The sequence below is a fragment of the Leptomonas pyrrhocoris genome, assembly GCF_001293395.1.
Source record: "Leptomonas pyrrhocoris isolate H10 chromosome Unknown, whole genome shotgun sequence".
Lineage (NCBI taxonomy): Eukaryota > Euglenozoa > Kinetoplastea > Trypanosomatida > Trypanosomatidae > Leptomonas > Leptomonas pyrrhocoris.
In genome coordinates this window covers 766441-781812 of record NW_015438359.1, presented here as the reverse complement: position 1 = coordinate 781812, position 15372 = coordinate 766441, and the positions used below count along the sequence as shown (strand labels likewise).

The 15372-nt window shown below is 53.0% G+C and overlaps 4 protein-coding genes across 5 annotated transcripts; all 4 read right to left on the bottom strand.

Annotated features, from left to right (window-relative positions):
• Positions 1 to 303: 303 nt before the first annotated feature.
• On the bottom strand, positions 304 to 3584 carry ABB37_02077 (hypothetical protein; the record flags this gene model as incomplete). 2 transcript variants are annotated; one of them, XM_015798851.1, is made up of 1 exon in its annotated part: positions 304 to 3584. In XM_015798851.1, the coding sequence occupies exon 1, from the start codon at positions 3205 to 3207 to the stop codon at positions 304 to 306; it is 2904 nt and encodes a 967-aa protein (XP_015662329.1). In that variant the 5' UTR covers positions 3208 to 3584. The 2 variants fall into 2 exon arrangements, with proteins under 2 accessions (XP_015662329.1, XP_015662330.1); XM_015798852.1 differs by having other exon boundaries at positions 304 to 3520.
• A 593-nt stretch (positions 3585 to 4177) lies between these two features.
• ABB37_02076 (hypothetical protein) lies at positions 4178 to 6750 on the bottom strand (the record flags this gene model as incomplete). Its single annotated transcript, XM_015798850.1, has 1 exon — positions 4178 to 6750. Exon 1 carries the CDS (start codon positions 6314 to 6316, stop codon positions 4178 to 4180), a length of 2139 nt encoding a protein of 712 aa, XP_015662328.1. The 5' UTR covers positions 6317 to 6750.
• Positions 6751 to 9673: 2923 nt separating this feature from the next.
• ABB37_02075 (hypothetical protein) lies at positions 9674 to 12554 on the bottom strand (the record flags this gene model as incomplete). Its single annotated transcript, XM_015798849.1, has 1 exon — positions 9674 to 12554. Exon 1 carries the CDS (start codon positions 11666 to 11668, stop codon positions 9674 to 9676), a length of 1995 nt encoding a protein of 664 aa, XP_015662327.1. The 5' UTR covers positions 11669 to 12554.
• A 516-nt stretch (positions 12555 to 13070) lies between these two features.
• On the bottom strand, positions 13071 to 14571 carry ABB37_02074 (hypothetical protein; the record flags this gene model as incomplete). The annotated part of the gene is made up of 1 exon (XM_015798848.1): positions 13071 to 14571. Exon 1 carries the CDS (start codon positions 14382 to 14384, stop codon positions 13071 to 13073), a length of 1314 nt encoding a protein of 437 aa, XP_015662326.1. The 5' UTR covers positions 14385 to 14571.
• Positions 14572 to 15372: the final 801 nt, after the last annotated feature.

Below are 15372 nucleotides of genomic sequence, written 5' to 3'. Positions count from 1 at the left end.
ACACACACACACACACAAGGCTTTCTTGTAGGCGAATCTGGAACACCACGTGACGGTTGAGAGTTGCATCCTCCGGCTAACGACGATTGGGGCTTATGTGGTAGCTGTTGGTGGTGTTGGTGGTGTGTCGGTGTGTCGATAACACTTGTGCTGATGCCAATCCCAAGCAGTGCCTTCGTGCGGTTGAGCGCCAGTGCCGGCATATTCGCCGCGTACACATATAGGGAGAAAAAAACACGGTTGGGGCACAACGAGTTACTACGCGTACCCGCGCCATCCCAATACACCGCAAAAGGCTGCGCTCTACACTGGCCGGCAGAAGTCCAGCGGACACGGGTAGTGCTCAACGTCCGAGGAGAACTGAGAGCAGTTGCGTGCCCGCGCCGTCGATGCAGCATCGCGCATGTCAAACAGAGAGGCGGGGTGGACGACGCCAGCAGCGCCGTACTTATAGTACACTTCCGCTCGCACATTCAGCAGATCCGCCAGGGTCAGGTACACATCCAACGGCGTCGACACACGCTGCGTGCGCTGGAGCAGGTTTTGTATGGAGACGTTGAGGCCGCGGCCTTTGTTCCTGTCAATGCGGTTCAGCACCTCGGGGTGGATCACCAGCACTGTTGGCGGTGTCCCTCGCTCGAACTGGCCGGCGCGGGTGTACTGGAAGTAGTGGCCCATGTGGTTGCCATGGTCCGCCAGGAGGATGAACGTGTTGAGAGGGTTGTCAAAGAACTTGAGTTTGAAGCGCAGGTCGTGGAAAAACCGCGTGAGGCTCTCATCGACCAGCGGCATGACACTGTGCGTACCCTCATGGCCCTCCGTCATGTACATTACATGAAAAAAGTGCTTGCCGTAGCTTCCCTCTGGCATCGTCTCGTGGCAGTCGCCGGTGCGGACGCGGCGCCGCGACGATGCATTTATCGCGCGCCCACAGTTCTCCAGCTGCCTTTCCACAACCGCCTCCGTGTAGTTCACCATGTGATCCCACACCGCCTCGCCCGCCATGCAGCGACGCAGGATACTGTACGGACCTATGAAGTTGCTGTGCACGCCGGAGTAGTCCAAGTGGCAGAAGGGCTGGTACATGTAACGGTCGATGCCCGTGACCCGACCTCCAGCACCGCTGCTTGGCACGGTGTAGCCCATTAAGTACTCAAAGAGATCGTGGCAGAAGGCAGACGTGAAGGCGGTACTCAGCGTGTCGCCGTACTTTTCTTTGGCACGAACAAACACGGCGCGATCCATAAAGGATGTGCCGGTAAATTTTGCTTCCTGTGGCAGTCCCGCCGCGTTGGCGGTGATGCCGGCTATAAAAGGAACAAGGTTGGCGGCCGTGTTCACACCGAGGGTCATCGCCCCTTCCGCCTCAACAACGTGGTGGCGCGTGGAGCCGTGTGCAGCAAAGTCGGCCAGCGCACGGCTCAGCTTCGGCAACGCGCGCCGAACCTCCTGTCGACTGACCGCGTCGAACAACATAACAAACACATTCCCTGCCGGCTCATCGCCCGGGGGCAGTGGGGGAGGCGGAGCGCTGCGGCCGGCGCGCCTCCAATGCGGGACACACTGCGCCTCCCGCACCCCCCTGACGCCAACACTGTACGCGTCGAGCAAGGCGTCGTTCAGCGGAAACAGGTGGTACTCCTCGTGCTCCGGCTTCTCGCACAACACGGTGTAGGCGGCGGACAAACCCAAGGGCACCAGGAGCACATTGTTTCCGCCTTGCGGCCACAGCTGGCGGGCGGCACGCTCGTCGGGCGTCCGTGGCTCGCGCGGCTGCGACGGGAGTGTTTCGGGGTCGACTTCCACAGAGAGGATTCGGTGCGTGGTTGCATCACGATTCACGGTGACGTTGCGCGACGCTGCCAGGGCCGCAGTCCCGTAGAGCGCCTCTAGCTGCCTATGGTACTCCAAGTTGCCGCGCTCCGTCTCGGGCAGCCTCACGTCGGGACTTCCGGAAAACTCATTGTTCTCTGGCCGATGCAGGTACACGTGGGGACGCGCACCACCGGGGCACAACGGAGAGACGAGCAGAACGTGATCCTTCGCATCGAGGAACGAGAGGGATGCCAACCCACTCGCGCGAGAGCAGTTCTCGCTCCCTGTCCAGAAGTTGAAGAGCCGGCGATGCGTCAATGCGGGCCACACCCACGACGTCGCCATGCCTGGGTCCATCCGCATGCCCTCCTTGGCACAGATGTCAAAGGAGTGCATCACGCCGCTCTTCAGGTGCTCAAGAGTGTCCACGGTGAAAACGAGCCAGAAGAAGCGGGTGAGGGTGTAGAAGGTGCAGGCAGCAAAGATAGCTCCGCACAGATACAGTGTTGCTCGCACGTACGACACACGAGCACCGCCGCTGCTTCGACTCGACTGCGCCGCCACCTTCTCCAGTCGGAGTGCGATGGAGATTTCACACGCTGTCAACAATAACACATCCACACAAACACGGACGAGACCGAGGAGAAGCTCCTGCGACTGCCGGTGAGCGCTTGGAATTGTTATGTGTATGATAACGTGAATAAAGAAGATTGCAAGCGTCACAGCGGCGACGACGTAGGGGAAGTGTCGCGCTAACTGCTCTTGTGTTTTCCGCGAGCCGAATGAGTTGTTGCGCGGAACGGCGCCGATCACAAAGCCCGCATCCCCGAGTAGGGGTGCCGCTCCGGACGAGCTAGTCCTCGCGTTCAAACTCGGCGAAGCGGGCAACCGTGAAGTCGCACGTTGCTGCAGCCCTCCAACGCTGCCAACGGGGATGGCCACGGTAGACGCCGCGCCGCGTGCGTGTCCCTCCGCTTCCTCGTCAAACAAAACTGCACTGTGGCTGTCCTGCACCGACATTTCTTTGCTTTCCTGCCCATGCGAGCTTGGCGATCGTGCAGTGCCGCTGCGACGGCAACGCAGACGCCAGCCCCTGAACAGCCGACACGGCGGCAGCTGCCGGTAAACGGCGAAAAAAAGAAGTACAAAGTGGCCTAGCGCGGCAACGTTGGCGGACGCCATTTCAATCAGCAACAGACACGTCGTCGAGTACCCACGCACGAGTCGCGAGCGCAGCGCTAAGAGCCACCACGACAAGAAGAGCAGACTCCACGACACAGCTGACGCAACAACAAAGGCACAAAACAGGCCTGGAACAGATGCAGGGGCACTGAGGAGGTTTGCAACATTCTGCTGGCGGATGCTATCCCACAGATGGCCCAAACTGGCCATGGTGAACTAGCGAGCAAACCAACAAGGGAGGATTCGTAATTTCAAAAAGCCCCACAAAGAGAACGGAAGTCTCCGGTCTATTTGTACACGAAAAAAACTGGATATACTTTCGTATAGCGGATGAGGGGCCCGAAAGAAAACCTATACGTTTAATTACTTCTCGTGTTATGTGTGAGTGCGACCGCCAATCACAATCAGCTTTCTACTTTACAACTTCTTGCTAACAATAACAAGAGAGAGCACATAAACGTTAGCAGAACTTAGACAATTTTTGGCTTTGGTCTTTTGTTTTTTGTGCGAGAATCGTAGCTCTGTAAAGCGTCGATGGGAGAAGGGGGAGAGACCGTAAGGATGGAGGTCAAGAACGAAAGAAGACTTTACAGGTAGAGAGAGCAGTCACGCATTAAACAAAATGCGGAGGTTGCCGGTTCTGGGAGGGGATGGGCGAGTAGAACCCAACACGATTTATCGCAGATGGTGAACGATCTACTAAAGGGAGGACACGGGAGGTCGCACAGCAAAGTCATGGAGGCAGTCGCATTTTCCACGGCATGATGAGGAGGCGAGCAGTTCTCTTCCCGGCTTTGCCTTTTTGCGTGTTACAGACTTAGAGCGGCGACGTACTCAAAGACACTAAAAGATGCGCCATTTGGCAAAGGGGAAAGAAGAAAGGCGATCAAAGCACGTACCTTGGCAAGGGAAAACGGCATTGCGGAAGGTAAAAACACTGACGGCAAACAAAAGAGCAGCAATACACACATACATATATATATAGAGAGAGAGAGAGAGAATAGCACGTTGGGCACATGGATAATAACACTTGCCGTGATTGGACTTTTTGGGAAGTGACAGTAAAACAGAACACGAGAGGGGGGAGCACAAAGGAACAGAAAAGGGTCACAAAGAAGAGGTAAAGATCACTCGCCACCGCGGAAAGGACAGTTGTATTAAAAGGGGGAAAAACCGCGTTTCAACTGTCGTCAAAAGCACCGCAACGCTCCCATGGAGCCTTAGGTGCCATGCACGATGAAAGCCACAATAAACGGCGAAACAACGTCTCCGTGAGAAGGGACTCGTTAAACCCGATTAGCTCGCTGGAGCGCACCTGCGGTGCGAGCACGCTGTCGCCTAAATCGTCGTTCACGGTAATGAAGAGCGGCAGATTAGACGCATGAGAGTCGTGGTGCGCAGAGGAGGCATTTATTGCCTGCTCCACCGCGTCTTTGTCGACGCTTATCATGTGCTCAACCTTGGAGAGCGAGATCGCAAGCCTCTGCAGGTCTTCCACGATGAAAAAGAGAAACGTTTTGTCGCGGGTGGAGACGTGGTGGTGCACGTCAAGCACAAGCGACTGTACGCGTGACGGGTCAACAGCGCCGTCGAAGTGACATCCTGTGAAGAGCTCGGCGGTCACCGACTCGGGCGCGCGCGCCGTGGCTTCGGAGAAAAGCGTCTTGACAGGTTGCGACGGACTGTAAAGGCGACCGGGGGCAGTGGTACCTGAACTTGGAGATGAAGTACACGAACCGCAGTTCTTCTCTAGGTTTGCTTGACTTTTCGCGCCACCAACAGAAGTCTCATTTTGCGTTCCGATCGCCTTTACAGTGTCCGTCAACCACGCAGACTCGTAGAGGCTCCAACGCTGTAGCAGCTCAGCGTGCTGCAGGCGTACGTTTTGGCTCCCTCCATGAAGTGGGTGATGGGGACAGAAAGTAGCTCGCACACGCCGCCACTTTCGCGCAATACGTGGATGTACCTCGGCGAGCGTGGCCGCACACCGTGCATCGCTTTGACACCACAGCGACCCTGTTCGCGACCGCCGCACAGCCAGGGAAAAAGACTCGTAGATGTGGGCCTGTGAGAAGCTGTTCATGCTGCGCAGATATGCTGCTCTCATGTCCCTCACAGCGTCCCCAAAGCCGTCCTCTTTGTCCTCCAGCATCATCTGCAACATCTCCCGATCTAAAACGTGTGGCATGTGCGCGTACTCTATCGACGGTGTCACGCCGGGTAATTCGTTCTGAATACGGTAGCGTGCCATGTGGTTCAGCCTGTTCGTGTCCTTCATATTGGGAAGAGGGAGACGATTCGGTACACAAAGTGAATGAATGAAGCGGTTGTGCCATTGGTCCGACACACCGCGCTCCGCCGCGCGCGTGCACACCGACGACGGGAGCACACTGGCCGCAGCAACCGACAGTAGAGACCGCTTTGGTTGGGGTGTGTACCCGTCGCTGTGAAGGATGCTCTCAAAGAAGAGCGGCCTGCGTTCTATCCCCTGCTCGTGTGCGTTGCTGGCACCAACATTCGTCGTTGTACCGTCCACAAGATCGGCCATCTCCAGTATCTGACGTGGCGGCGACAGGGGGCGGAACAGGTCAAAGAAGGACACCTTGCGACCCACAAACATGTCATTGGCAATGTAGAAAAAGAAGCGAGAAACGCCAGGAATGCGGTGCAGCCCGGATTCGATCACGTTCGAGTTCAGCGTCGGCAGCACCCACTCCGCCTCCTCAGCGGTGAACATGTCCCGGTGCGTCACCACGCGCAGCTGGGGAAATCTCTCAGCATCCAGCCACGCAGGCACCTGGTCCACGTCGGACACCACAAGGTACACACGGCGCACAAGCGGCACCACGCCGCCGTCCCCCACCTCGCTCGCGTTCACGCGGTACCCAAGCTCGCCCAGGCGCCGCACGTCCGCTGCGTGGCGACGGTGGTACTGCGCCAGCGCGCCGTTGTTCAGCACGAACGCGTGCAGCGACCGCAGCGAGTACCGCAGCTCCTCCCAGTCGCGGTAGCGGCGCTGCTCGAAGGGGACGTTGCGCATCCGCAGGTGCCGCGCGAACGACGGCGCGCTGGGGTTCACGTAGGTGTACACAACGTCTAGACGCATCGGCGTCGCCACACGCGCTGCGCGGTCCACCGTCCACAGCGTCGCGTCGTGCGCACGGAAGAAGTCGTAGTACGGGCTCGACGGCTTGGTGTACGGCGACGACACGTACGACGCGGCCACGCGAAGGAACTCCCGCTCCGCCGTCGTGGCCGCGTCGCCGTTGCCGTCGCTGTAACAGAAGCTCGATGATTTGCTAGTGGGCGTGTAGAGCATCAACACGGCATTGTCCGTTGGCTTTGTGGTGAAGCACGTGTTGTTAACGCCGCAACTCGCGTGCACACTGCACATTTGTTCCGTAAGACTTCTGAGTTGAACAGAGTCACTTTCGTGCGACATGGTAGAATGGAGGAAGTGCGTACGAGACACCAGCACACACATCGGCAAGATTACGCACAGCACCCATAAAATATAACGACTCGCTTGGCGGTTGTTAGATGCAGAATCCTTTGCGGTAGTGTCTGCTGCCGGAGACGAGCGGGCAAAGGCATACATTGTCGCGCTCATCTCCAGTACAAGAAAGAAGGGAAAAAGAGAAGAGAGAGTAGTATCATGCTAGACACTTTGATCAGAATAATAGTGCGTCGATAAAACTATTTGATCGTGACAGCTACTTCATCTGTGTTTGTGCCACTGTCCGTAGAGACACTTATGGGTTTGGAGAAAAGAAAACGGAAGAAGAAAAAGGGGGAAAGAAACGGGAGTCATCGGCAAATCATCGGATAAATAACTTAATGAGATCGCATAAATTCGCGAAGGAAGCCCAGTAGACAGTCAAGAAACTAATACCAAACACGATTGCTTCAGCTGGGCCTTCAAGGATGTTGGGCGTCGCAAAGCGCAACGAGGGAGCGTTATCCCCATAATTCCTTCTGCATTGAATACTCCTGACAATGAGGTTGACAGAAGAAAAGAAAGGCTCCGGTCCTCCACTTACTTCGGAGGGAGAAAAAAAAAGAAAAGGGAGAGGAGAGACACTTCGAAGACACGCACGTTGGATTGCGTCGCTCACTTATTTTTGCTGTTTTCTTTCTGATGTCGTTGTCTCAGCTGTGATAGGCAGGTGGAGGAGGTACGGAAAAAAAACATCAACAGAAAAAAAAATGAGTAAATAGGTGTTACAATCAACAGCAGTTGTGCAACGTCATCGTCTTCTTTCAGCGGCAGAAGAGTCCAAAAGAAAAACTGTCAGCGTTCTTGAAGAGAAAGGCAGACAGAACGAAAAAAAAGGTGACACGAATGTTATGCCATTTTGTGTCGCCAGGATCAGGAATGTCGTAAAGCTTGAAGAATATAATCGCCCGAAGCCAGCTTGCGGTTTCGCTTAAACAGCGAAGGGATTCAGAAAATGTGAAGGGAATGCACAGTCAAGAGGGGTGTGTGCGTGATAAAATAGGAAACGGAGAGAATTGTAGATGCACCTATGCGTAACAACATACGAAGCGCGACAATATTTAAAAAAGGAAAATAAGAAGGAAATGAAACGTTCGGTGCAACAAACCAGACAGAAAAACACAAGCAGCCAATGCATCGATGCGGATACAAATTCTCATACAAGCAGAAAAAGAGGAGAAAAGGCGAGCACACACGTAGTACGTCAATAAAAAAAAGAGGTGGTGAATGGACACAGAAGAACACAAGAGGGCTTTGTCTTTTGTTGCTATTCTTTTTGTTTTTTTAGTTCGCTACCTTACACTAGTTACAGCTAATATTTTAGAATGTTTTTTGTCGCAATCTTAAATTGTAAGTGAATTGTTGAAAAAATACACTTTATGGATAATCCCTTTAGATAAGTGGAGAACACAAAACTACGAGAAAGGCACAAAAGGGAAGCAAACTCTGCAATTTGCCGCAATACCAATGTAAAAAGGCATCCCACTTAGATAATTACTGCGGACCGCCTAAAAGAAAACGCGACGAAAAAAAAAAGAAAAGAAAAGAGAGCAGGAGTTCTGCTTCATTGATATTTTCCAAAAAGAAAAGAAGACAAATGAGCTGAGGAGCTTGATGAACCGTATAATTGTGTTCCACGCCATCAGCATCATTTGATCACTTCGGCATCCGTAGTACGCATATGGTCATAAAATGTACATCACGCATATAGTCATCCATGTTTCTTTTTGTCATCTGGCTTGCAAAGCTGCTTGCTGCACTTCCCTTCTCTTTCTTGAAGTAGCCAATCGAGGAATTCAGGCGGGGGGTTCAACGAAAAGGTTACTAAAATGGCGACAATGAACAGCGCACAGCTCGAGGTGAAGCGCGCGTGCAAGCAAATTTGTTCAAGACTACTATAAGGTCTCACTATTTAATTCCCAAAAAAAGGGTAAATGGCCGCTAAGAAATCGTCATTCAAGTTTCTGCACCATTCACACTGCAGCATAGAAAACTTTCCCTCATCGCCGTGCTTGCTGGAAGTTGAGAAAAGGAGATGCACAAGTTTTCTTTCCTGTTCTTCACCAAGCAGCTTTACACCAGAAAAAAAAAAGTAGTACTAGTGACGGGAACAATAATAATAATAATAAGGCAAAAGGGAAAAGGGAGAAAAAAAAAGAAAAGAGATGGGGAAAAGGAAGTGGCCGCCCCAAAGCGGGCCAAAAAAGAAACAATTGCGCATTCAGAAGTGAAAAACTCTAGTAGACTACTCTCTGATCAGGAAGAAAGAAGAAAGCACGAAGAAGATCAGTAAAGTGCAAAACAGTGTCGTTACATCCCTGTATCGATTTCATTTTCCTTTAAGGGTAGACGGCGTTATTTTCTTTTTATATTTATTTTTGAACCAATTAGAACTTTACGAAAGGGAGTTTCTTGCAGACTCAGATCGTCTGCATTTCCACCTTGTGGGGTTGGAAAAGGGGCGGGACGGCGGGGAAACAGAAAACAGCCTTTCCTGGAGAGAGGTCGACTGGAGGGGAGAGAAGAGAAAGGGATAGTAGTACAACACTAAGCTTTCGATTCATCTCCCGGCGATTTTTTTCCTGGCGCAAGCTCTCAGAAAAAAAAAGGCACAGAATTTGTTCCTAGAACGCGAAAACGTGGAGAGCAGTGAACAGGAAAAAGTGTCAAGACACACATAAAGCGAGACCAATACAGAGCACACGCGTGCAAACGTGTGCCAGATCGAAAGTGCAAATAATTACCTTCGAAAAAAAAAACTGTAAAAACTTCTGGTGACCATTAGATCTTTTCCAACAATCAAATATCTTGACAGCTATATCGCCATCAATAAAGCACGACTAAAACAAAAAAGGGGGAAGAGAAACCCATGTGGACGCCACAACACGCAAAGGATAAATCAGAAAAAAGGAAGAAAGGAAGAAACACGCTCTGCTGAATACTATTCAAGGGTACACTCGCTGGGAACCACCCGTTTTGAATGATACCTGAATTCTAAAAGAATAGGAATAGCAACTTCGTCCCTCACGCCGTTAGAGTCGGCGTATGCACGCAGAAGAGCTTGGTGCAAGTGGCTTGAAATCTACCTGTCATCTCGGAAATGAGCTTCATATGTAATGAGATCATCTGAAGGGTTGTACATCGATCGCAGTTTTATTCGTATCTTCCATTTTCATTGTGTCACGCTGCCTCTCTCCGCTCCCATGGAGCAGGGGGGCAGTTGTGTGAGATAATCTTCAACAGCACAGTAAAGACCGATTTTGTCTCCTTGAAGTCAGCGGTACTCGGAAAGTTGTCGTTAAACCCCATAAAGAGGGGCCGATTTAACCATTCGTACTTTAGGCGGGCAGAGATCAGCATCACCTTCACGTCGCTATCCACCATCTCAAACAGAAAGGTGTCATCGCGCTTCGTGTGATGGTGCATGTCGTGCAGCAGGCTGAAGTAGTGGTCATCGCTCCTCGCGGACCACTCAGTGGGCCGCACGCGGCACGCCTCACCCGACGCGACGTCGGGGATGGCGTAGAGCGTCTTCAACGAGGACAGCTCCCGACTAGGAGGCGCGGGGCTCACCGTGTCGCGCACCCACCAGTACCCCATCTCCAGGGCAAGGTCGGGACGCTGCAACTGCGCTGCCCACGTGTCGCCGTAGAGTGCGCCAAACATTGAGGACTGAATCTTGTGCGACAAGCGGCCGGAAAGTCTTTCCAAAACGTCGCGGGAGCGCATGGCAACGTTCGTCCGCCACCATGACTGCAGCTCCTCGCCGACATCGCTAAAGACGATAGCAGGAGCGTTACGCCACACCGTGTTCCACATATGGCGCTCCGCACCACGCGCCATGGCTACCGAGAAGACAGCGTACTCGTCTATAGGGGAGTAAGGATGCATTTCGCGTTCATAAGCTTTACGCGTGGCGTTGGTGAGGTTGAACAGCTCCACCTCATTCAGCCGTCTATACACTTCGCGGTCTACTAGCTGTGGAGTGTGGGCGTACCCGAACGGGAGCTCGACGCCGTCTAAGTGGGTGGAAGTGAGGTGGTAGTAGTAGTGGCTTCCGACACCAGCGCCGCGCGGCGTGACGCCGTAGTGTGGGTCGTGTAAGGCAAATCCCTTGGTGGTGGACCACGCCGGCTGTAGAGTCGAGTTTTTCGTCCACTTCTTCCGCTGCGCGTTCTGCCTCAAGCTAGCATACGATTGCTGGAAAAGGCAGTTACCAAGCAACTCTTGCGCGTGCGACGTGGCAGACGTCTCAGCCTCCGTCATCGCGCCCTCACCCCACTCCATCACCTCCGTGTCGCTGTGCACAACCGGCTCTAGCAGCAATGCGGCACGGTCATCATTTAACGCGGTGTCAGCGAACGACATAGAGGTGGCGTCTGTGTGCGCTGCCATGTCAAACAGGTGCAGCCGCTGACGCAGCGGCGACAGGGGGCGGAACAGGTCAAAGAAGGACACCTTGCGACCCACAAACATGTCATTGGCAATGTAGAAAAAGAAGCGAGAAACGCCAGGAATGCGGTGCAGCCCGGATTCGATCACGTTCGAGTTCAGCGTCGGCAGCACCCACTCCGCCTCCTCAGCGGTGAACATGTCCCGGTGCGTCACCACGCGCAGCTGGGGAAATCTCTCAGCATCCAGCCACGCAGGCACCTGGTCCACGTCGGACACCACAAGGTACACACGGCGCACAAGCGGCACCACGCCGCCGTCCCCCACCTCGCTCGCGTTCACGCGGTACCCAAGCTCGCCCAGGCGCCGCACGTCCGCTGCGTGGCGACGGTGGTACTGCGCCAGCGCGCCGTTGTTCAGCACGAACGCGTGCAGCGACCGCAGCGAGTACCGCAGCTCCTCCCAGTCGCGGTAGCGGCGCTGCTCGAAGGGGACGTTGCGCATCCGCAGGTGCCGCGCGAACGACGGCGCGCTGGGGTTCACGTAGGTGTACACAACGTCTAGACGCATCGGCGTCGCCACACGCGCTGCGCGGTCCACCGTCCACAGCGTCGCGTCGTGCGCACGGAAGAAGTCGTAGTACGGGCTCGACGGCTTGGTGTACGGCGACGACACGTACGACGCGGCCACGCGAAGGAACTCCCGCTCCGCCGTCGTGGCCGCGTCGCCGTTGCCGTCGCTGTAACAGAAGCTCGATGATTTGCTAGTGGGCGTGTAGAGCATCAACACGGTGCTGTCCACCGGTGTCGCTCTGAAGCCGCTGTGGGTTTTTCCATTTGCGAGATGCGCAGCGCACACATAATCTGGGACGTGATATGGTGCTGCGGGAACGGCATGGAACGAGAAGGGCGAGTAGAGTAGCGCAGAGGCACACAGAAAAATACAAAGAAGCCCTAAGCAGAGGAAGCGGAGGTCGAATCTTCTGCCCCTGCGAATGCGCTCATTAAGCTTCGGCAACTTTTGACGTGTCGCGGAAGTAGCGTTTAGCATCCCCGCTCCCATTACGGCGGTGCAACGACGCGTTCTCTTTTACTCCCCTCTCTTCCGAAGTGTTCCTTCTACAGTAAATGTGTGGTGCGCTGTTTGCTCCAAGGCGAAAGTCCCTAATTCACAACAACTCAAAAAAAAAGGGAAAAGGAAAGGTGAAGCTTTTCTTCTTGCGTTCACGAACTCGCTTATATCTTCAGGAACTGTGTATGTTCAAGGCTCTGAGGAGTACCTATCTTAAGCCCAAGAAAGAGGGAGAAATAAATGCGTTTAAAATCTCCTCTTTCTGGGAGCCAAAGTGCAATGAAATAGAACACTTCGTTCTGCTGTTCTCTCCGCCACTCACTGTTTTTGCGTACTTTTCCAGCGATAATGATGGAAAATAAGAGGCGGGATGTGGTTTGAGAAAAAGGTTAACGCAAAGGATCCCTCGTGCTCTAGCACAAAGTCATGTAGTGAAGTAGACGCGGCCAACCGATTCTACAGCTCAGAAACACATGTAGATAGCGAGAAAAGACACCTTCGTACCAATAAGGGAGACGAAAGGTGAATGAAAGGGTGGACGAAGCGACAAGGGGATTAGGAAAAGAAAGTGGACGCTGACCGCGGTGTCCGAAGAGCTGAGAGGAAAGAAACGGAAAGGGGGAAAGAAGGATATTGAAGAGCGTAAAACACGAATGGGAATGTATGACGTCCTTTTCATATCATCAGAAGCGGTATTACACGTTTCATCCGCAAATCGAGACGAAAGCCAACAATTGATGCTCGTCTTGAGCGACGAATGCCACCATCGTAAGGTTTTCAACGGACGCCAACTGGTGTGCACTGCTGTTGAACAAATTTTCTTCTCTTCATAGCAGAACGCCGCAAGTGAGAAACCATATGCAATTCAACACCAATGCAACTAGGAAGAGAACAGCATCTCGCTTTCGCTTTCAAAAAAAAAAGAACCGCGAAATAATAATAAAAATGTGCCGGAAAAAAAAAGGGTATGACTCTATGCAAACGATACCTTGATGTCATCATGTGAAAACGAAAGCTCAGCCAAATTGAATCAACAAGAAAAATTGATCTTTTCCTCGCACAGAGACGTCGTTGTTCTCCACTCAATCCCACAGCATGAGAAGTGTAACGCCTTTTAATGAGGGCGCAGCAGATCAACTATGTCGCGGAGAAGCGGAGAAGCTGCTTTCCCTTGCGCTTCAGCTTGCTGAAGAGCACGCGTCACAATCGCATCCGTTGCAGCGTATTGCTGCGCTAGTGCATCCCGCTCTTCTAGCAACCTCCCAAGTTCTTCGAGTGAGACAGTTTCGCGAGCGTCGAGCCTGTACTGCGATCCACTGTCAACGTTTCGCACCGCTGCACTGGGTGTGTAGGTGCGCGTGCCATTGGCAGGGTGCGTCAGGTAGAAATTGTGCTGTTCCTGAACGTACAGCACGATCTCTTCTACCTCTTCCACCTCGTTGCGGAGGGAGACGAGTGGCCCGCGGAGGTGTTCAGGGACGGCGATGGTGCCGCGTGTGTAGTGTGAGTGGACCGTTTTTCCACGAGGAGTTTCCTCCTCTGCGTTTGCTGCGGTTCCCGTTGGTGGACCGCCGACGCTGGAGGAGCGGGGCGTTGCGGACGGCTCCTCCTTGTCGACTCGGTGCGCATGCTTGCGTGGCAACTGTCTCTCCTCGTACGCATCATCATCTGGCGAACGTGACTCCTCCTCTCCGCTGGCGCGTACAGACTGGAGAGCCGGCGAGGGACTACCAGAAAGTGATCGGCCTGCCGACACCCTTGTCGCACTCATATGGTGCGCGTGTGACGCCAATCCTTGCCCTGCTTCTCCTCTCTCACGCGTCTGCGCAGGTTCGTGACCGCCGCGCTCAACGACGCCGTTGACTTGACTACTTCGCAAAAGCGCTGTGCGGTTCAATTTGACCCCCTCAACAGTTCCCGCCACCACTTCCCCTTTCTTTTCCAATGCTTTTCGAGAGTAATGGGCCAGCACCTTCGACATGAACGAGTACATCCAGCGAAGCAACAAAACGTGGTCCTGTAGCTTCCCGGCCGCCAATCGGCTCGCCTCTGCTGTGTAACGATGTGCAGCAGGAACGCAGTCGTGCAGGATGTCTTGGAGAAGCTGCATATTGTGGGCACACGCAGTTCGAACGGACATTGAGTCAAGAGAAGGGTCGGTGCCTTCACACACAACTGCCGTTGCTGACCAGTCAACTTTATTAAGATAGACACGCGCTTGCTCAGCGCGGCTGTTGGCAATGGGTGCCTCCGAGGAGTGCGTTGCTGCACTATTTTGCGCGATGCGGCTAATTGCAGCCTCAACGATAGTGCAGTACGCCGCCCCATCGCGTAGTGACTCGACAGATGGATAAGTTGAATTGCAAAGGTTGTTGAGCCATGCGAGCAGTTCTTTGCGGCCACTCAGCGCAGCTGATCGTAGCGCCATTGAGGAGATGCAAGATGAACGCAAGGTATTCGGTCGGCTGTCTTTCAACGTATTTATGCTTCTATATGACAATCACCTTCTTTTTCTTTTTTGAGAGTCTGCTCTCCAACCGTTGCGTGTATTAAATCGACGGACAACGTCGTGAAAATCTATGCATAACGTACACGTACAATTGAATAGTCATTCTAAATGGGAAAGCTCATAAAAGAGATTTGGGAAAAAAAAAAAGAGATGTACAGATTAAAGGATATTGTTTCTTGTGCAGGCAGTATGTACAAGCTGGTCATGAGCCCTTGATCTTCCATTTCGCTTGTGTTAGGCACCGCCGTTAAAGCGCGGCGTCCACCCTCCGCTTCGGTCGCTTTAATCCGGTTTTACGGCGATGAGGTTACTCGTCGCTGCAATGTTTCACCTGACGATCCCATGCCAAGAACGAGCTTCGCAGCGTATAGATTTCACGGTATCCACGACCTAAAGTAGAGACGACCAGTTTGTTCTGCGCTTTTGTTCTGCATGCAATGAACAAACTTCAAGAGGGCGATAATTATATAAATAGTGAAGCAAAGAAAAAAAAGAAAAACGGCAAAGGGAGGACAAAAATAGTCTTGCTGGGTGCCAGCAAAAAAAACGAAAGCGGGAAGGAACACTTTTCGAATCCTCTCAACAACGCAGATAGCAGCGACTGGTAGTAAAAGAAACACGACGCTCAACAATAAAAGCACAGAAAACACAAAGAGAGACAGAAGTGCGTCGACCACAGAGAATAAAAAAAAATAAACACGAGGCACTAAGAAACCAGTAACATCAGATGCGGCAGTACGCAAACTCGACCAACATCAACACCGTATTGAGCACGAATGGCTCTGAAGAAGAAATGTACACGAGAGTGTAAAACAGTTGCACCATACAATTGAGCTAGAGGGAGAGACGTTGCCACCGCAACGACGCTGCTCCCCTATTGCGGTAACTCCGCCTTGTCGTTGCTTCA